Source organism: Heterocephalus glaber, unplaced genomic scaffold (assembly GCF_053883595.1).
Source record: "Heterocephalus glaber isolate CG9 unplaced genomic scaffold, H.glaber_assembly_v1.0 deba00000347, whole genome shotgun sequence".
In the NCBI taxonomy this organism is placed as follows: Eukaryota; Metazoa; Chordata; class Mammalia; order Rodentia; family Bathyergidae; genus Heterocephalus; species Heterocephalus glaber.
Genome location: NW_028258143.1, coordinates 6,621,631 through 6,644,643, shown reverse-complemented (window position 1 = coordinate 6,644,643; position 23,013 = coordinate 6,621,631). Strand labels below are relative to the sequence as shown.

Below are 23,013 nucleotides of genomic sequence, written 5' to 3'. Positions count from 1 at the left end.
CCAGGAATGGAGACATGGAGTACACTGAAGCTTATGCTCAGACCCTGAGTGATGACGGCCTCCCTCCACACTCCACAGCCCAAGCTGCAGTGCAAACCCAGATGAAAGCAAACACTCCTAGAGACCAACAATGTTTCTTCCTCCTCCCTACTGCTCACACAAAGGTCTTTTCCCTCAATGACAGTCTCCCCTTTTCTCACCACACATGCTACCCTTAAACGTGATAGCCACAGAGCAGGGTAGGGGCATTTGAGAAAGTTCTGAAGATTTGTTTGCTTGTCAAAATAGACATTTAAGTACTGTAACCTATATTTAAGTCCTGGAAACATGGATTAAAAGCACTAAACAGATGCCCTAACAAAATGCTGTAAGTGTGCACTGTTCTCCAAAATTTAGTACTCACAGAAAATTCGCCCCATAAATACTTTTATAATCACTGGCAATAAAACATGTCCATGGGGTGTTTTCCTAATACTATCTTCCATATAACTGTGTTGTTGGAATATGCAACCATTACAACTTGTTGCAGAATCAGAATACTATTTATCATGCTGTTGGATTAGTCTTCCCAATTAATTCACAAAGAAAAGCCTCAAACTATATTCATCACCAATTTATTTGTACCACAGACTATCCTTAAAGCATGTAGCTAACATTTGTTAAAAGCTATTCTAAATTTAACAAGACACAATTTTTTAAAAATTACTAAATTCAAATATGAATTTTGTCACTACAGTTATAGTTACAATCAACAGCAGCAGAGGGTCATTATTTAGGCTCATTCCTGGCCCTTCATCCCAAGTATTATTTATCCTCTTGCTGACGTAACTAACATTTAAGAGGGTCCTGCTTCTCCACGTTGTCAATTTTGTTTTAAATGAGCTTTTGTACAAGGTGATAACTAGAGAATGTACATGGGGAACTGAGACTTCATGGTTGAAGGAAATGTGTGCTTAATTTGCTAATAAATGCTTAATAATTGTAAAGTGTGGAAATAACCTCTAGTAAGGAAATAGATTCATATATTATTTATCCTTATTAATATACTACATTATAATAAAAGAAATATATCATTATATACTTTTTCAAAATCTCCTAAGCTTTTAGATGTATATTTTATTAGTATATGTTTGCAGAACAGAATGATTACATTTATTACAGGGAGTTTGCACATCTACATAACATATCTTAATTCTTTGTTGTTGTTGCCTTCACCTCCCTGTCTTCCCTTCTCCCAACTTTTCTTCTTTTCCTCATGTGCAAAAGCTCTATTTCCATTTTTTTCTTCAACATTTTAAAAATCTCTTTTCCATTCCTTCCCTTCCTGGCCCTCCATCTCTTGTTCCTTTTCCCATTTGAAAAAGAGCTCCCTACTTCCTAATATCTATCTTTTGTTTTTCTCCTTATTTATAGTTTGAGTTTCCCATATAAGAGAAATAAAGTAATATTTAAACTTGTATGTCTGATTTATTTCACTTAACACTGTGGTCTCAAGATGTATATTTATATAATAATATTTTTAAATACATATGAATGACTTCAGAACCTTCAGAGGAATAGAGAGGAATTTCTGAAGTGTGACTGTATGGATATAAGTGTTTTACATGAGGTATTCATAGGTGAATTGGTAGATTACATAGTACTTAGTGTGTAAGTTTCTATATATATCTGAATGTTCGAAATACTTTATAAATTAATGTGTAATTATTTTAACTTTAAAAATATGTTACTTTCTTGAGCAGCCTTACTCAAAGTTTCCAGTCACCTATTTCAAGTAAAATGAAAATACATCTTTGTCAGTTCTATCTTTTGTCTGAATGTGTTCAACGTCATTTTGGAAAAACAAAAATTGTGGAAAGTATAATGCTGTGCAGTAAGTTCAAATTCATCTCACAAACTTGATAGTGTGAATATAGCTAACACATTAATGAAAGATGACTAGCCAAGCAAGAGGTTACATATTTTTAAATTAATATAACCCACCATAATAGTTAAATTTTTCAAGTATGGAGGAAGATAAAATACAGAAATACAGAAACAACATTCCAGCCAAAAAAATTACTCAAAATTAAGCCATTATTTCACTTTTATTTAATAAACAAAAAATACAAGAGACAACTGAGCAAACTAGTTGGTAATATTTGATTTGATTTTTTGTTTGTTTGTTTGCTACCAGGGATTGAACTCCGGACCTTGCTCTTGGGAGGTAGGCGCTGGAACCACTGAGCTAAATCCCTGGCCCTACTAGTTGGTAATATTAATCAGTCTACTTTAGAATTGTTATGGGAAAACTGATGTTGAATATAGTTTGAGGCTTTATAAATCAATTGTGACGAACAACCCGATAAAATGATAGTCGTTTTACGATCCTGTGACAAGGTGTAATGGTTGTATGTTCCAAAGACACAGTTATGTGGAAGACAATATTCAGAAAACAAATTCAGTATGTTATTATTACCAGTGATTATGTAGATTGTTTAATACAAATGGAATTTTAGAGAATGTAAGGATTATGTTAGTTTTGTTTCCCCCACAAAAATTAAGCCAGAGTAATGTAAAATCTAGCAAATTAATTTAAACAATTTTGACTATGAAGATTAGAAATCTTACGTTTACTTTGCACGAAGTTTGTCTTCTCTAATCAACTATTAAAATAATTGCTTTGTATCCTCTAAGAACACCAAGCTGGCACATTTCCCTACCAAGCAGGCTTAATTAATGTTTAGCAAACATTGATAGAAAGGAATTACACATAGGAACTACTCTTCATTTCCATCTGATTCTTAACATTTTCAAAATTCTGTAGAATGAAATGCATTAAACAAAATGAATATATTTCCCATATCTACAATGTTACTTAAGAATCATTGTAAGTAAATAATTGAAGTGAAAATATTAATATTTCAGAACCAAATGCTAAGCTAAGTGATCACTATCACACTGTCATTTACTAAAACAAAATTTGTGCTTTACTCTTTTTTCCTTACTTTTCCCCACTATATTTAAAATGAAAGAAAAAGTTATTGAATCAAAGAAGAATCTCATAAATTTAAGCAAAAATTATGAAGTCTATATGAAAATTGTTTACTAAACATTAAAGTTTCATATCATGTATACACATCAATATGATGGTATTGCCCTAATGTTTTTATTTGTCATTTATAAATAGTCTTGGGTTATACTATGATATCCTTATTTTTTAAATTTTACTCCTCACAGCTTTCTCTAAAATAGATAAATTTTGTTGTAATTTGATGAACACAGAAACAAAACTTTCTCATTGAAGACTTTTGTTTCATCAGAATTGTGTTCAAATTTACTTCCCTGTGGCTATGTCAGATGATGACACAAGTGCAAGCAGATCAGACGCATTGTCACAAAACACTCACCACAGTTGGCTTCGTCCGATGCATCTGCACAGTCTGGATCCTCATCACAAACCCACAACTTGGAAATGCAATGTTTGGTAGTTTTGCATTGAAAATAATCTGGAGAACAGCTGTTTTCAGCTTAAGAGAAAAACAGCCATGAATATGTAGTTTTGAAGGACAGCAGACACTTTATTTATAAAAAGCAATTAGAAAATATCTAAAACAGTCTATTCAAAGAGTATTATCTTTTAATTAACTGGGTTCTGAAGGTAAGGAACTTTAACATTTTGTTACTTGTAATATGTTCCTAATATCCTTTCCAGTGGAAATAAAAAGGAAGACATATTTTCGCAATGATACATTAATAAAAAAATTAGAGTTTAAAATCCTCTTAATTATATATTGGAAAACTAATTTAAAAACAAAACATACAAGATCTTTCAAAATAATGTTAAAGGTATGTTTAGGAATTTAGATATATGCATTTTTATAAACAGAAAAAGACCAAAATTGGAAGATATTAAGTGAATGAGGAAATGAAAACATACCATTTAATCAAATGTCTGGGAGATGTGTTAAGTTTTTGAGGGACGTGGTGAGCATCTGACTCGGACTGTAAATTGCATCACAAATCCTAGCCAGCTTAATGGATTGGCTTCCAGAATGGCTTGCCATAAAGAACCGGTGCTGACTTTATTCTGAATGCACCATCTTAATCAAATTGCTGGATGACTGCACATTATTAACTGATAAAAATTTTAAAGGAATAAAATAAAACTTCACCAAGTCAGAGATGTTGACAGTAGTTTTGTTGAAAATGTGAAACTGGACAGGTGCTTAATTCTTTAGTTCCTGTGCATATGTGTGTGTGCCAGAGGTGTGGGGTGTGTACACACACACGCATACATGCATGCTTCTCTCTGTACACTGTGTATATGGTGTACAATGTTTTAACTTTCACTTAATGTATTTTGATCTTTGGAAGGAGATTGCAGTACAGAGTGAATAGTGAAAAGAAAAATATTTTTATTTTATTTCGAGTGACTTGTTATAATTTCTTAAATGGAATGTTATTTATAATTTTTACAAGTAACTTTTTGAAGTATTTGCTGAATTTTTAATTTCTTATCATACTTTAAATATGTACTTCATAGGGGAAATACTTCTAGTTATAATGGAGTTCATTTCAAGTAACTACTTAATGATAGAAATAAATTAGCAGCTTCTGTTTAATATGGTCCAAAAATCAGTTTATGGAAAAATCCATCATCAACCGCAAGGTGGCTTTGGATGTTTCTTTTAAGGGTGATATTGATGAATGGCTGTGCCTCATGTTTGTCATAACCCTTAGGAAGATTTTAAAGACCACTCATGGTTCACTTGTCTCTATATTGTTACATAGAACTTGTTAGATGTTCCACCTAAATTGGCGCCTCTTAAGAGTTGTTTGACCAGTATCGCTGGTTTTTCCACCTTGTAAGAATTTATGTTGAATATCTTTCAAACCGATTTCTGTTGAGAGTCAAAGGTAAGCCAAGACAGGACAACGTGAGGAGACTTACGACAGTCTCTTTCATCTTCCTCGTCACCGCAGTCATCTTTCCCGTTGCATCTCAGGTTTACCGGTATGCATTTCCGCTTCTTCGTGCACTTGAACTGACCCGACAAGCAAACGTGTGTGTCTAAAATAGAGTGAACAAAAAGTCTGAACTGAGGTCTATGTCCAACGTAAATCAGTGCGTACATAACCAGTTAAACATTGGATATGTGCTTCTCGGGAATGTCATCACCTACCACAGTTGAGCTCATCTGAATTGTCCCCACAATCATTTTCTCCATCACAGATGAATGCAGGCAAAGCACAGAGTCCAGTTCCACACTGAAATCGGCCTGGCTGACATTTAAACTCAGCTGGGGAAGAAGAAATGCATAGGCCTTACGTATGGAACAGCACTTGTACCTTATGACATCTTAAACAGAGCTTTTCCGACATTCAAATATTTGTTATATTTTTATATTAAATATATCCCAGCGAACAATAGTAATGTCTCACATGTAGAAATCTTTTATATTCTGATATACAAGTAAGCTATAAACAACTTAGATGAACCTCCAGATTAGATTTCATATGCTAAATGTTAAGAGGGCTGGGACTAAAAATATAAAAATATTTAAAACTTTATTATAAGAAGTATAGAAATGTGTCCTCATTTTATTGAAATGGAATTAAGATATTAAACTGCAGAATAAAATTTACTAGAATAAAAATTCTCATTCTGATATTTAAAAATAATTTCTCCTTGACCATTTTGTTGCCTCTGATCTGTCTATGATGTATATATCACTCCTCAGTACAAATTCTCTAGTAATACTTGAAGCAGATGCTTCCAGTATCTATCACATCTAAATGAGATTGATATTGATTTCTATAATACTCATATATAAGGACAATGCTTCAAATATAATGCATATATAAATACACATACAGGCTATAATAAATAATTCACAAATGATAATGTGTTTTCTTTTGCTACATTGTTTGATTTTATATGATTAATAATAAAGCAGAATACACTATGGATCTACTCTGTACAAGGGACTGAGCTACATGCTATCACATTCAGTTTTTAAGTTAATTTCATAATCTTCTCCCTTTGGTATCACCATGACCATTTTATAAATGAGGAAATTCAGTTTCATGATTATTACTTATCCACCCCAGGATATAATACTTTCAAGTACCAGACTTGGAATTCAGATCTAAATCTGATAATGAAGTCTCACAAATTCAGTGTTTGTAATGGAATACTTATTTTTTGACTAATAATCCTACTGTACATTACTAATCACTGACTATGAGATTAATAACATGTTCTTCATTAGTTCAAATCAATGAATCAAACATTAATAAATGACATTTCAAGCTTTCTTTGGCAAATAAACTATGCTTTTTTTACAATATTGACTAAACATAAATATTCTTTTAAAAATGAATCATATTATGTGCTTTAATTCCATAAAAATGAAAGAATTCTAAAATGGTGAGTTATTTACTTCTAACCTATAAAATTTGTTAATCAGTTTAAATGTTTAAACTGAGCATACTTTATTTTTAATCTACTAAATATATGTATTTCTTGTAATTCTCTTGCTTTATATATGATTTTCTTCAACATTCCTTTGCTAGATAAACAGCCTTGACATAAAAATGACTACATCTATCAAAAAAAATGCCAGATAGTAATCTTAGCCCTCTGGGAGTTTGAGCCAGGAGGACCACAAGTTCAAGCATGGGACAACTTAGCAATATAAGTGTTTGTTAAAATGGTTATTTTACTATTAAAGAATGAAAATGAAAGGTATAATTTTGTCAGTATGAATCAGCATGTTGCTGCCAGGCATTTCTTACCTACAGGCAAAGAAAATGATAGTAATAATTACAGTAGTTGTACTGTATTTTTGCATGAGTCCTAAGCAGATGCTTGAAGCCATGAGTAGTCAGGTGAATGTACTTCCTTGATTTGGTGACAATTATCTTTCTATAGGTTTGTTATCCTTGTCTATTTCCATATTCTTTCAGTGATGATCTATAATTACATATCATTTTACTCATGGGGAATTAAAATGTAATGTTTTTTCACCTGTACGTTTTGCTAATTGAATAATATTTCTATTATTATGCTAAAAAAGGAACTGTATGAAATAGTTGAAATACAATAGATATGTCTCTATAATGATCCTTCCTGTTCTAGGATATCATAGGAAATTTAAGTGCAAATTATAATGGTATGTAATTCTTTATGCATCCCTTTTAACTACATTTATATAAATAGCATTATGTAATTTTATCAGTATGTAACTTTAGAAACAGGATTTCCTGCCTTCTTTAGTAATAGAAATTGTCAGTGGCTCTTAATATCTACAAATGTAGATACTGATGATGCAGCAATTCCAAAATGATACTTAAACACTCCACAGACTCGGGTATGTTATTTTTCATCTCCTCATGACTCTCAAAGTAGTGTCATGCCAACAGATAATCATCCATCAAGTGCATGTAAAAGGGGTTTTGTGTGTGTGCGTGTGTGTGTGTTTTGCTAAAGACCACAGAGATTATGTCACCAATACAAGTATATATTTTTTTAATACCAAGGATCAAACTCACAACCTTGCCCTTGCGAGGCAGGCGTGGCACAACTGAACTAAATCCCCAGCCCTAACCAATACAATTAAAATTTTATTTGCTAAAGGCCACAGAGACAATGCCATTAATAAAATAATGAAGAACTACCAGAAGAAAAGATAAGGAAACATCACCATGATATTGGGCTGAGCGGAAATTTGTTGGATATGCCACCAAAAACATAGGTTAAAATAGATTAAAGGGGTTATATCAAATTAAAATGGTTCTGCATAGCAAAGGAAGCAATCAAGAGTGAAGAGACAAGCTATGAATTAGGAAATCATATTTAAAAACCTTCCTGATAGGCTAATACTACAAATACATGAAAAACTGCACTGAAGAGTAAGAAAACAAATTTTAAAATTTGCTAAGAACTTATATGGAAATTTCTAAAACTAAAATATAGAAATAGCCAAAATATATATGAAGAAATGCTCAACATCACTAATCATATATCTATCTGTCTATCTGTCTATCTATCTATCTATCTATCTATCTATCTATCTATCTAGGTATAGGTATAAAGCTATATAGATATAGATACATATTTATTACTGGATATATTCAGTAGTAAAATTATTGAATCATGAAATGAAAAATAAAATCAATATATTGAAAAGATATGTGCACTCTGTTAATTTCTACAACATTATTTATATAATTCTAGATAAAGAATCACCCTGTGCCCATCAATAGGTGAATGGTTGGGCGAAAGGGTGGTCAATCTATCTATTTATCTATCTATCCACTGATATATCCATCTATATAGATAGAGATACATACATGTCTATATAATGAAATGTTATTAAGCTTTAATAAAATGAGATTTTCTTCATTTGTCACAATTTGCAAGAAACTATAGGGCATTATGTTAAATGAAAAACAAATCAGGCATAGAGAGATATTATATTATCTCTTTTACAAGTGGAATTTGAAAAAGTTGAACTCATAGTAATAGAGTAACATGGTAGTTATCAGACGCAGGGGATTGAGGAGATATTAGACAGAAGAAACAAAATATCAGTTAGACAGTCAGAGTAAATTCAAGAGTTCTATTGTACATCTTCACGACTATACCTAATAGTAATTATTTATATTTGAAAGTTGCTAACAAAGTAGGTTTCTGGTGTTGTCACAACCAAAAAATGAAAAATATGTGAGGTAATCCATATGTTAAATGCAGTAAAAAGTGTGTGTATATATATATATATATAATGCTGTATACCATAAATATATATAATTATTATTCATAAATTAAGAAATGAAATATGTGGAATCAGTATATATATCTCAAAGACACAACATTAGCATTTTGTCATTATGTTTTCTGAAATTGGGTGGATGCAAAAAATGCATTACATTAAATCTGTCAATTTTCATGGCAATATGAATCCAGTCTGAAGTTTTGGGGGGAGCGCAGTGGGGAGGATCCTGCTAGGGAGTCTATGTTGACCTTTAACTACAGTGTCCTATGAGGGCCTCAAATTCACTGTGATCTTCCTGTTTCAGTTTCCATAAGGCTAGGATTACAGGCATGTGCTACCATGCCTGGGAACACAATATTTTTTATAAGTTATCTATCATAATAACAGCAAAAAATTTTAAATTAAAGAACAAGGATCTTTTAATATATATTGTAAATATTTAAATATAATATATAAAATAATAGAAAAAAATGACTTTTATAACTTTTTTCCTTCCCACTGATTACTTGCTAATTCCAAACTTATAAACTATATGAAACAACTTTTATTGTACGATAGACTTAGTCAAGACCAGAGAGATGGAACACAGCTCATTTAAGAAAATTTCTAAAGTCTCTAAATTTGAAACAGTTTTATAATTAGGAGGTACGAAGTTTTAGCACAGAAAGTAACTAGCTTTCAGTGCAAACCTAAGGATGTTGAACTCAATTTTCAAGGCCAAATCATGGCAAACATCCACTGAGATGTTGAGGGAATTATCAAGATTGACTAAAAGTGTCTTCAACTTGACAGGACAGTGTAAGAGAGACCCGCGGAGTGAACTATCATTGAAAAGTCTGTTGGCTGTCAATTACCACCCTAGGTACCATGGACTGTTAAAACAGTAGCATCTAAAATGCCAATCACAGTAAGAAGGCATAATTGGTAGTCAATTGACTATAATTAATGAGACTATATTAAATTATCTAAAAGCAAACTAATGATTATTATTGAAAAAAATCTGACTTTTAAAGTTTTTTTTGCAATTTTAATACTGCCAGAAAAGTTGAAAGTTTATATTCACTAAAGATAAGATTTTAGTCATTATGAGGCATTGTAAAAACCTGATTATTTTTCTTTCAATTTAGCAATATTTTGGGCCAAAAACATGCCACTTATTACATTACTGAACACTACAGGAAACAGTGTAACTATTCTACCTGTAATCAAAATTGACAAAGAAAAAGAAACACAAATTCCGGATGGAGTCATTCCAACATTTTAAAAGTGAGACATCATCAAGACATTCCAATAATTTTTGCTGTATTTTCAAGGATCGTCACATGAATGCTTGGCGTTTCAATTTGGACAAGTACTGTATCAGCAAATACTTTAAGTAGTGTTTCAATGATCTAGGTCTGAAATGTAAGGAACTTTAAACCCTAAATTGCAACATTTGCCCAAGTACTTACGACAGTCATCGGGTTCATCAGATCCGTCACCACAGTCATCCACGGTGTCACATTTCCACCAGAATGGAATGCATTTGTCAGTTTTGCAACGAAACTTTCAAAAAAGGGGGAAAACATAAGGTGCATTTAAAAATCCACTGGAGCATCAAAGCTATCCTACTCTCTTGTTGTAAATATGAATGATACTGGATTTAAAGCCTTCTACAATAGAAAATAAATGTATAAAAGGTATCAACGTGATCTGCCAGGAAAGTAGATTATTTAGGAAAAGCTCCAGAGAGTTCCTGTGCACACAGACATACTCAATGACATACTGACTCAGGGCGGCTTGTGTTCCAAGAGCCAAGTTGAGTAGTTGCTATGGAAACATGATGATCCAAAGAAACCTAAACTATTTACTCTCTAGGCTATTACATAAAACAGGTTTGCTAAATACAAAATGGGGCTCAAAATTATCAAGACTATCAGGAAGATATATCAAGTGGTACTTTTTTTTTTTTTGGTACCGGGGATCGAACTTGGGACCTTGTGCTTGTGAGGCAGGCGGTGGAACCACTGAGCTAAATCCCCGGCCCTCAAGTGGTATTAATCAAGTTAATTTGAGTAAATTTATTGAATTGCATTGCTTTCAGAGTCTTTGGTGAATGAGTATCTCTCAGCCTGTGTTCTTTACCCACCAGATGAGGAGCTGCAGATCACTGCAGTCAGAAGGCTGGTCCAGTTCTAAAATGCTGTGATTACATGAAAATTCCTTCACATTAAAAATATCACCTTTACCCATAATGAATATCTGACCATATGAACTTTAGGAGTATTTCTTTGAAACAATGGAGGTCAATATGTTCTTTTCAGCTTTTAGAATGACTAATAAATGCATAATACTTGTCAGAATAATAAACAGAAGTGTTATAGGTTTTTTATTCATTAAGTTTATTGGTACATTTTAGGTATACAATATGATGACATTCATCATTGGAAATTTGTACCTTTACATAATATATCTTGGTTCTTATTTTTTCCCCATTCCCTGCCCTCCCTTCAACCCTTCCATCCCTCCCTATTTACAAAGACTTTGTTTCTGTTTTTTACTTTTTCTCATATTAATTCCATTCCCTTCTTTCCTTTCCCCTACCCCTCCCACTTCTCCTTCCTCTTTGCCCTTTTTCTTCCTATTTCACATTATCATAATATATTTTGATCCTTATTTCCACTTTCAGTTTCTCACACCAGAGAAACTATCTAGTATTTACACATGTGTGTCCTATTTATTTCACTTAAGAGTATGGTCTCAATGTGCATCCATTTGGCTATAAATGTCTCCTTTCTCATTCTTTATGTCTGAGTAGTACTCCATTTTGTTAACAAAATAAAACAAAACAAAAAAACATATCTTTATCCAGTCACCAGTTGATGGGCAGTTGGGGTTTTTCCAAGTTTTAGCCATTACAAAGTGTGCCACTATGAACACGGGTGCACATGATATTTATTTTATAATTTTTATAATAAAACTTTAAGATTATATAAATTTATTCATTGAAACTGGAATACTATTTTTATTTGTTCTCTCATTCTTTCTACATAAAATGGCTGAAGAAATATTCAACGAAAAACTAATAATTCTACTAAATAAAAGAAGGAATAGAGTTTTGTATTTAAATTGCCTTTTAAAATTAACCATCATTGAAGCTTAGCAATGAAAATGGTAGTTGAGACTGATATGTGGCAATATTTAGGTATAGATTTATTTAGCACATAGGTGGCTTATTATTAGACAAAATTTTCAAGAGGTTACTATTGCACGCTATTTATTAGAAGTAAGGTAATTTGAACTCAAATCACACACCATGTCAGAGCACAGAATTATTTTTACCTAACAACTGACATCACTATAGGACAACTGTTCACAGTTACCAAAAAAAGATCAGTTAATTCATTCCTTAATGATCTCTGAGGACAATTTATTTTCTTTCTTAGCAACATTCAAACAGAAAAGAAGAAAAAACTCACAGTTCTGATACAGAGGAAACCTGCATATAATGTAGTTGATATTAAAAGTTTCAGTTTGAATCATTAAAAGTGAGCAATATATAAAATTTGGTCAATTTATTTTAGTAATGTCACATTATTTTTTTATTCCAATAGAAATTCTGTGAAAAGCACAATAAAATATTATTTGAAATTGAAAATATTCAATTGGTATTTTTAAAATTTATTTTGTTTTTGAAGTGTTTACAATTCCCAAGAGTGTGACTGATAGAGAGCTGGCATTCATCAAGAAAAAATTCTAACAGAAAAATACAGCCTTAGTTCAATTATCTCTAAAGAAAACAGATTAACAACCTAAAAGTTTATTTATTTAAAGCACTATTACTTTCTTCCAGTAAGAGAGAGAATTTCATATTAGCTTTTGCTCAACCTATGGTAGCTTGGATTTGATTCAGGGTAAAGTTACATTAAATACGAGAGTGAATTTTTCTTCCAGTGCAATATCGGAAGGATAGAGCACTAAGAATCTAAGGGGAGATCTAAATGCTGAAGTGACTTTCTTGTATTTGCTTAGCCTGTGGTCATATCCATTGTGGTTTTATATAAATTACCGGTGGGGAGGGATATCTTCATTCATAGTGACAGTCTGGGGATATGAGGCTATCTGAAACCCAGTGCCCAGAACATGAAACATTCCCAGTCATTACAGTATATCAAAGCACATTAATAAGAGGATCGCAGGTTTCCTGAGTATCTTCAGAGTATTCCCAAGCATGTTCAGAAAAATATCTAAAATACATTTTTAAATATATTTTTATATATTCACTAAATATGTCTGATTTAAATAAATAAATGTTAGAATTACATATGACATGATGATTTTTCTCTGCCTTTAATTTCTAATAAAAACATAAAATAGTTTTGAGTTAATAGAAACCAAGCTAAGATGTATTTATGTTAACTTTTCAAGCTAATCAATATTTTATTCTCAAAAGATTTCTTCTATTTCATGTCTGAGCTTCATTTCTTCACACTTAATTTCAGTTGTTTAAAGATATTAATGATAAATAGAAATATAAAAGATTTCACATAGTAAATGTTGTATAATGCCAATATATTCATAAAATAAATTTCCAACTCTAATTATCACCCATGAAAAGATGTTCTGAAATAACTAAACACATATCTACTGATATAAATACAAGAATAAAATGCAAATGCCAGAATGTGACATTTAGTTGAAATATAAAAAGTCTTTACTTAAAACATAGGTAAAGCTATTTTTAAAAATTGATACATTTTTCCGTTAAAATGATTTAAATTAATCATGTTTAATAATTAGTTATGTAAGAATTAGAATTAATGTTGATCTTTTATAGATGCTCATATTATTTAACTCTTCACAGAGTTCTTATTATTCTGATGTGCCAATTTTATTTTTCTAAAAATCCATAATACTTTGGTATTTCTGTATTATTTCATTAGAAGTAATCATTAGATGATAACAAATTAAAGTTCCTCGGTAATTTTTATCAGAATGTTTAATGTACGATTGTGAACTAAGATTGTTTGCTCTATTAAATGTCTGCCTCAATGAAAACTGTATTTCTATGAATTGATTTTTCTCCAAGAAATTTACAATAGTTTTTTGTTTTCTTTCCTGAGGTCAGAAAAATATTATTGGTAAAACAGCTGTATAAACCTAAAGATTCGCAGGAATAACCATTAATGAATTGGGTTAGCTGTTCATTAATTTTTTACTGATGGTAAGACAAATGAAATAATAGCATGTTTTTCAAGTAGTGCGGCTGAAAACAAAAATTGTCTAGTCCATATGTTCGTCTATTTGTTCTGTTTTGCTATTTGAAAAACTCATGATAAAGTTGATCAAGTATTTAAACAATTCTAAAAATTGTAGTCTTGCCATGGCTATCAAATTGGGAAATGAATTAAATATATAAAAGATAATTTCATGTTGATTAAGGTTTTTTCCTTAATTGGCTGATCAGATTTTTGGCATTTCATCAGCATAATTATAGATTTTCTTATATAATATTTTGGAAAGTTCCTTTTGTGCTTGCATCAAGGCTGTTGTCTCACTACCTGTGCCTTGTGTTTGGGATGTTCATCCTTGGCTTTATATCAGTTTCAGTTAGCTGTTGAGGGTCACCACATAGTGTGGCTAGAGAAGGCATTATCCCTACTAGGACAACAATGGCCTCAGCTTTTGGTCCCAACAGCCTGGCTCGCTCAGCACTCCGCAGCAAGGGACCAAAGGGGTTTTTTTAGAATAACGAGCAGGATTAGTATAAAGTTTTACTAAACAAAACCAAAAGGAATCATATTTTAAGGTTAAAATGATACAATTTTCCCTTAAATTTTACTACTGATTGAGGAATAATAAGCTTGCTAATATTATCTTCTATAGTGATTTAAATTTCCAGCTTTTTTATAAAAATCAATTTTTAAAAATTAACACTTGGGAAATTATAATAAGAACACACTCTGTAAAGAAAGCAAAGCCTATGACCTATGCTTTCAACTAGACATGAGAACCTCCTGAAAGTTACACACGCTAATCACACATATGTTCTTTCAATTATATTCCAGGTGCACTCGAGGACCAGGTTAATTACAACAGCCATTATGTACCAGGAACTTTTCCCATCTATCTTCATAAGAACTACCTGGAAATATTATTGCTCTTGTTTGAAAGCCCCCTCCAAATCTCACGCGGAAATTCAATTTTCACTTAAGGATATTGCAAGGTGGGATCTTAAGAGATTAGTGTATAAGGACCCAACCCTCAGGAATGCATTAATGTGATTATCTCTCTGGGGAGTGGGCTACTTTCTGAGGGTGCAGCCTTGTTATAAAAGGAGCTCTCTCACATGTGTCCTTTTCCTACCCTTTCCTATTACCTGATTCATTCTTTTGCCTGAAGCAGCCTTTTCGTATTGAATATCACAGTGTCCAAAACTGAGAAATAAATTCTGGTTTTCTTTTACTCATTATCCTGTCTGTGCTTTCCACTGACATAGTGGTGGGAAAACATCTACAAAACCAGCATCCCATTTAAAAGATTAAAAAATATGGAATCTGGAAGTCAGGTAACAAACCCAGATAACCCAGCCAGTTTAAAGAGGTTTATGATCACAGTGACTCTAGCTTCAGTCTGTCACAAGTACTGAGACGCTAGAAGGTCTGACGTCTTTCTCTTATACTGTCCTCACAAGTATGATACTCATCTTCTAATCAAAGAGGCACACTGAGTTATTAGTTTCTCTGTTTTGAACATAAACTCACTCAAATAAAAATTTAATTTCTTCCCCTAATGTCACTGCAAATTACTGGAAAATCAGTAAACACAATGGATAAAATTCTAAGAATAAATTGTCATTTAAAAAACTAAATCCAGGTTTATTTACACATTTTTCTCAAATCAAATAAAATAACACCTCAAAACTAAGAAAGTACAATTGTAAAAGTTTACATGACAAGTCTCCAAAGTTGAAAAGCATTAAAGTTGACTCCATGAAACTACCATTAAGTAGAAAATTCTTCTGGAATATTACCATTGAAAATAAGTAAATTGGGAAGAAAAAGAATAATTTCACAAGGAAATTATTTTGCCTTTCAATTAAAAAAAATCTAGAGAATTACTCTATATACAATTAATCTTTCCTCTCTCTTTGCTTGTGAGGAATGAGAGAGGATGTGAATGATCATGCAGAGAAAATTATCTAGGAAGATATTTTTGTTTAAACTCTCCAAGCCTTAATTCCCCTGCCCCCTTAGACTATGTAAAATCTCCTCTGATACTGCCCCTATGACCACATAAGATGTGAGCTATTACTCCAAGTAGACTTAGGTAATGGTTTTACTATTTTCTTTTGTGTGTCTCTATCTTAGTGTCTAAAGTACTCGTTTAAGGCTATATGTAAACATGCGTGCTATTAGAAACAGAGGCCAACAATCAATATTTCAAAAATGGTATCAGTACATAAGGAAACTCAGGCAAAACCTGTATAAAAAGGTGCCCATCGATCCCATAAGATCCTTTCAAGACTTTCACTCACTTGACTGGCTGTGCAGTTGGATAGACAAGTCCTGTTATCAGCTGCAAGGTAGAAGTTGGTAGGACATGCACAAGTGTGGCTCTTCCCAGGTGCTAAAAGGCACAAGTGACTGCAACCACCATTATTTATCATGCAGAGATGTTTGGAGACTACAAATGAGAAAGAAGAAGAATAAAACAAGAAAAATGCTATAACACTGGATTAGGGATAGGACATTTCAGACATGTATTTGAATACACATATTTGAATAAATTTTTGTAATAAATAACTAATCATGAATATAATTGTAAAGGACATTTTACAAATGCTACTCATGGTCTAATGACATCAATTTGACTATTAAGCAATTTTGATTATTTCCACAAAGCAAACATATAAGTAGAAAAAGGTGTTCAGAAAAAATTGAGACTGGGAACATTTTAGATGGAGACATAGATATGTTTAATACAAAGTAAAAGAAGACAATAAAATGATCATCTATTGGTAATAGTGTCAGGGTTCTGCTTTCTGGGCCTGCTTATGTTCTTTAGTAAAATGATCAAAGTTTTATTCCACAATGGCTATTAGAATACTTATTAGAGGAATTCATAAGTAAATTTGTTATATAGTGTTTTAAACCCTAAGCTATTTAAATATTACTCTTTCCACTCAGCATTCGAAGGGTCCTATAACTATATTATAAACAAATTATTTCATGAATTTAATATCCACTTCTCTAAGCACATTTCATTGTCATTTCAGCTTAATATGATTTGAACAAATCAATAATTGTGCTATTATTGAGTTTCCACTCATATCCCTTAATAGCAGTACTTGACATCCACTGAATTCATTGTATAAAGTAATTCTAACTAATGAAATCTTGTCATTTTTGTTAAAAGTAAAATTACACTTAACCCTGATAGAATTAAAATTGGAATGTTACCGAAAGATATGGATGAATTTATGGAAATAATGGAAAGAATAATTACCATCAGGTTGTCTGTAAGAATGATACACTTGGATGTCTGCGATGGTATGCCATGAGTTAACCAGTGAGAGTCTATCTGCTCCTGAGGTTTTATGAGCACGGCTGAGTGACTTGGTTTTCCCATCAGTCCAGTAGACGTAGTCTTCAAACAATGTTAGTGCAATCACCCCTGGGATATCTTGATTAGGGACTGTAATAGGAGATGGTAAGATTAATGTTCAATCTTGGAAGACTGCCAGTAAAAATATTCAATACTACATGGGCTGACAGATACAACTACTACAGAACTTCACGTGAATAATTGCTGTGACAACCTGTCAGGCCAGCAAGGTTTTTATTACTGGTTCAGAGAATGCAAGAGTGGGCTCAGGAGTTCACTTTTCTCAGATTTAGCTTGGTTCTACCATTAGGAAGAAAAGAAATGTGATTCTCCTCACCAAAAGAGGAAAGCTACTTCACCAGAAACAAATAACATCCAATTTCTTAAAATTCACAAATGAGATTATTTGATTGCCCTTCAAGTTGCTTAAACTCTTAAATCTAAAGGTCACTGACCAGTTCTCTCACATGTTTAAAATGATTAAATCATGTGTCAATGATAAAACATGTCTACTACCTTATGAAACTACCATAAACCATTTTAATCCTTGAGATTTTACAAGTATTTTTACCTGCACGATGAACTGAAAGAAGGGTAGAAGGAAATGAAAATGGATTACACCAATTTAATAGTTGTAAAACTGTTTAGTAGCAGATTAAAACTGCTTCATAATTATGCTATAAATATAAAAATTAGTTTAATATATAAATGGATTGAGCATCACAAATATGACACTTTCATTCAAGTAATTTCAGGGTCCTATTTAGTTAGAGTTTCTTTGTGCTTCTAGCTCCTCAAAATTATTAAATCATCAAATTCAGAAATTTACAAATTAGTACTTTCTCATATAATTTTGTATTTTAATTTTCAGATACACTTTTAAAAATTCTATGCTCATCAAAAATATATTAAAGCTCTAGGGATACATACTTTTTCATTACTTAGATTTTAATTGTGAGAATTATTGTTTGCCATGTTCCTATTCCCTAGCAACTGAAATGCTATCAAAATTTCAAATATAATTCTCTTTCATTCAGCTAACATTGTTATTTTTTAAATGAGAGGTAAATATATGATGTCAAGTAAAATTACTCAAAATTTATTGATTTGTTGTTTTTATTAAGATAGACCAAATGGGATCAGAAAATTCATTATGATTCAGTGAAAGCAAAAATGTTTTAAAAATGGGAATCTGCAAAATAGGTGATATGCTAAGTCACTGACCACTATCACTAATATAAGATCTAGCCAGAAATCCATCTCTAAACAGATTATCTTGGAAATTGAAAAAAAATTCAGATGTACAAACTGTAAGTATTTTGAATTTTGATGTGAAAATCTATTTGTACACATAGCTTATCCATCTGTATACTCTTATACAGAGCACACCACTAAAATGATAAATGGTATTAAACAGGAAAATGAAAAGGACAGGTGCCAGAATGGATCATGCGTAAGCTACTTAAACGAACTATTCACTTTCTCTCTCTTTGACTGTCTACATTCATTCCGGAAAGACAAAATAAACGTGACAAAAAATTAACAACTTGGTGAATCATGGACTCATCCTTCACCTTAGTGTATAGTTGAAAATTTTTCAAAGTAAAATGAAAATTCCCAGAAAATTTTGAAAGACTCAGAATCATTCAATGCAGATTTCTTTAGATGCAAAATAAGTAATTACTTCCTTAAACATGGGCTCAGAAAGTTAATCATCACTTTTGAAAACTGCAGTCTACAGAGATTCAATTAACTTCTATAAAAAATTGCAATTATTGTAAAAATTTGCCAATTAGCATTTCAAAAATAGTACAGCCCTTTCTTAACTATTCTGCATAACTATAGCTGATACTTATTAAGCAAGTGGCTGCCTCAGAAGTAGGCTAGTGCTTCTCAGTGGGTGGGGAGGCATTTTTGCTCCCATGACAAAGAACTATAAGGATCAAATATGAACAGCTTTGAAGTTGAGAAATCTTGCACTAGGATATCCCCTTTATATCCTTCATAAATTTAATATTCTCAAAAATTCTACTGTGAAGTAGAGCCCTTCACTTTGCAGATAAACTGACTTGAAAAAATTAATTTGTCAAAAGGGAGATTGAAAAAACTAATAAATGAAGATACTAATACATAAAGCTAAGTCAGCTTCTCTGGGTGCTGAGTTCTTAGCTACTTTACCGTATTATCACTGTCCCTAAGAAAGCTAGCTTTGTAGGATATTGCAGGTTTAATAAAAAGGGGCTAGGGGCCGGGGATTTAGCTCAGTGGTTCTGCCACCTGCCTTGCAAGCGCAAGGACCTGAGTTCAATCCGTGGTACTCCATAAAAAAATGAATGAATAAATAAATAAATAAAAGGGGCTAATTTCATATGCTCCATATGAAAGTTAGTTGAATTTCTTGATTGGAACTGCATTGCATGTAGTTTCCAGGCATGGAATAATTTAGGTACTCAGCAAGTACTCAAATATTGACCAGCCATCAGAAGCTTGTGTTATCAAACACACCATAAATTTGTGGGGATCAGAAAAGTGAATTATTAGTCCAAAAGAAGGTAGGCACATAGTAGAGTGGTATAGAGCATCTAGAAATCTCAAGTCAAAGTGAAAACATGTATCCATTTGTTCAAAATGGCCACCTATTTAAATCCCTGCTTGACACTGGCAGTATAGAAGAGGACTGGCACTAGTAGGTCCATTACAGACAGGTCTGTTCATTTGATACATGTGCTTACTGCCCAAACAACATCAAACACAATCGCCAAAGGATTTGTTCTAGAAAGAAACAAAGCCAAATACCAACTTTTGTTAACTACGGCACAACTAGTCCCACACAGTTATCACTATTCTGGTCCACTAGGAGTCTTAAGGGTTAGTGACAAGCTCTTTTAATGCCACAAGCAGCACCCATGAAAATCAAGACAAACTAAATAAAACAATAAAAAATTTACATAATTTTGGGGGGGGGATTTAGCTTATATCGTGGCAACTTGCATCATTTTCTCTTTAGGACCTAAATCTCTTCAACAAGTATCAGTTGACTATCTCCTTCAGCTTCTGTGAAAAAAATTTTTCACATACTGTCTTTAAATGATAAATACAAATAAATGGATCTTGTGTATATTTTTCCAACATTTGAAGAGGTCAAACCTCACTGAGATTAAATGAAAAAAAAGTGCAAAAGCATCATAATTATATATATAATATTATTTATGTACATTTCCAAGCATGAAAGATTTATAACATATTTATATACAAAAGAAAAACAAGAAAGATGTATTGCAATGTAATTTGGCAGCAAATGGAGCTGACAAATTTCAAATATGGAATATGATGGTACAAAAGAGAGATATTTTAACAAAATCTTACTCAATGAAATGTCGTTGATGTTTTCTCAAAATGATGATAATAATTCCTTTTTAAAGAAAATAATATAACCAATTATCCTATGTAAACAGGGGTTTCCTTAATTAAAAGATAAATGTAAAGAGTAAGTTTAAGGAGCTTTTATTTACAGGTATTCAGTAGATAAAAAAAGAGAAAAACATGAACTTCTCTGTAAATTATAATTTAACAAGAACTTATTATATATTTAAACCTTATTTATTTATTTACTGATATTTTGGTACCAGGGATCAAACTCCCAACCTTGTGCTTGCGAGGTAGGTGATGGAAACAGTGAGCCAAATCCCTGTCCCTTAAACACTATTTTAAAGCTGCTTACTATCTTATTTTAAAATACTATCTTTTGCTCTCTGATTCCTTTAATTAATTTAAACATGACTATAAAGGCTTTACCAGTATATTTGAAAGTTTAAAAATAATGTTATAGAACCTAATAACTTAATTCTGTAATTAATTATTTTATGAAGAAATCAAGGTAAGAAAATCAAGATGTAGGAGTTTAGGATTAATTGACTATGAAGAATTATATATTGCTCAAAAAGAAATACCTAAATAAATGGTGATTTTTGAAGGTCAACCTGAACCTTACTCTGCAACTGTCTTAGCTATTTCCCTTGTTGGTGAGCCACAGTACTTGACACCCAAACTTTAAGGAGAAGTTTATGTTGGCTCACATTTTAATCCATGGTTGGTCACCTCCCAAGAAAAACCAGCATGGCAGAGGGGCATGGTGAAAGACAAACTGCTCACCTCATGGCAGTGAGGAAAAAGAGAGATGAAGGGAGAAGCCAGAAAGGAGATGCACCTTTCCAGGCTACCCCATAGCGCTAAGCCTCCTCCAAGTAAAGCCCACCTTCCAAAAGAAAGTGGGCTGAAATCACCCATAGTTCAATCGTCCTAAAAACCCAAGAGGCTTTGGGGATCATTTTAGGTCAGTTTTAACAATAACTCTGTGAATAAGCTTAATCTTCTATGATTTCAAGTTAACGAGCTTGTCAAATCAAGTATTAAATTCTATACCTTTTTCTAATATATTGTAAGATTCTTCTACTTTTCTTGTTGTTTTATTTTTTGGCAGAACCACTGAGCTAAATCCCTGGCCCTTCTTTTCTAATTCTTGATACCATTTCCCCCACATAAAGGCTCATATCCTCTCACAGTTACAGTAGTGCAATATTATTATGTTTTCTCCATGCTTTTAGGCAAGCACCTTACAATTAACATTTTTCTTTCTTTCCCTTTCTCCCTTTCACACTCTCTCTCTCTCTCTCTCTCTCTCTCTCTCTCTCTCTCTCTCTCTCTCTCTCTCTCTCTCTCTCTCTCTCTCCATAATGGGAAATTGGTCTATTGCTGAGCTACATCCCTAGCTATTTTTTCATTGTTTTTACCATTTTCTAATCACTGTTGAAAAAGCCAGGATTCTTGCAGCAAATAGAAAAATGCATTGTCATGTGGAAATTAAAGGTAGTTTAATAAAAATTATTTACAGAAATATAGGCATAGCTAAGAGGTCAATAATGGGTTGTTTTTCCCTAGATCTCCTCAGAATTTAGTGGAAACGTAGCTGAAAGGAAAAAGCCACCCAACAAGAGGAGTGCTTGTCAGTGGATGAGCTCAGCCGCCGCTAATCACTGTGTTTGGCAGGCAGGGAAAGCAGATGAGTAAACATTCTGAATTTTTCCTTTGTCTACCATCTGATATTCTGCCATACATACTGTGGAATAAACCTATTTGAGTCCAGACAGCAAAAGACTTTGAATAAAGTAAATCGTAAAATCAGTCTTCCAGCATACAGAATATGGCAATGAGGCATAGGTAGGGAAACTAGAACCACCTCCACTGTATGCCATCATAATTTTTAATTCACATATCTCTTCCAGGATCAAAAACTATCAGTTACACCTGTTGCCTAGTCAATATGGTGCAAATACTATTGCCTGACAAAAACACCATCTGTCTTTGGTAGAAAACATCAGGCTGCTCACTAATTTTCTGATCTTAGAGACCTTGATGCTAACAATATTCCCTAATATCTTTGCAAAAGAATATGAGCACAGGACATATATATAGAGAAGTGAGGATATAATTTAAATACAGAGAATATGAAGACCAAAAAGGAAGAGATAAATAATAAAAATAAGATAGCACTGAAAAAATTAGATAAAATTTAATAAAGATTGCACAAAATAATGACTGGGAAGCAGATGATAAAGTTAGGCTGTGGTAGATAGTGGTTGACATGCCAGAGAAAGTGGAAGATTCACCG

The 23,013-nt window shown here is 32.4% G+C and overlaps 1 protein-coding gene across 11 annotated transcripts in view; it reads right to left on the bottom strand.

Moving 5' to 3' along the window:
* Lrp1b (LDL receptor related protein 1B) overlaps positions 1 to 23,013 on the bottom strand; it is a 1,848,437-nt gene that overhangs the window by 213,878 nt on the left and 1,611,546 nt on the right. For all 11 annotated transcript variants that reach the window (XR_015445151.1, XM_087195526.1, XM_087195530.1 and 8 more), the window contains 6 exons: positions 17,247 to 17,435; positions 16,276 to 16,424; positions 10,211 to 10,304; positions 5,166 to 5,282; positions 4,934 to 5,053; positions 3,390 to 3,509 (listed from right to left, as the gene is read on the bottom strand). Coding sequence is in view for 10 of the 11 variants with exons in the window: in XM_087195526.1 (XP_087051652.1) it covers positions 3,390 to 3,509; positions 4,934 to 5,053; positions 5,166 to 5,282; positions 10,211 to 10,304; positions 16,276 to 16,424; positions 17,247 to 17,435 (789 nt within the window). In the remaining variant the exon portion in view is untranslated. The remainder of the gene's footprint in view (positions 1 to 3,389; positions 3,510 to 4,933; positions 5,054 to 5,165; positions 5,283 to 10,210; positions 10,305 to 16,275; positions 16,425 to 17,246; positions 17,436 to 23,013) is intronic.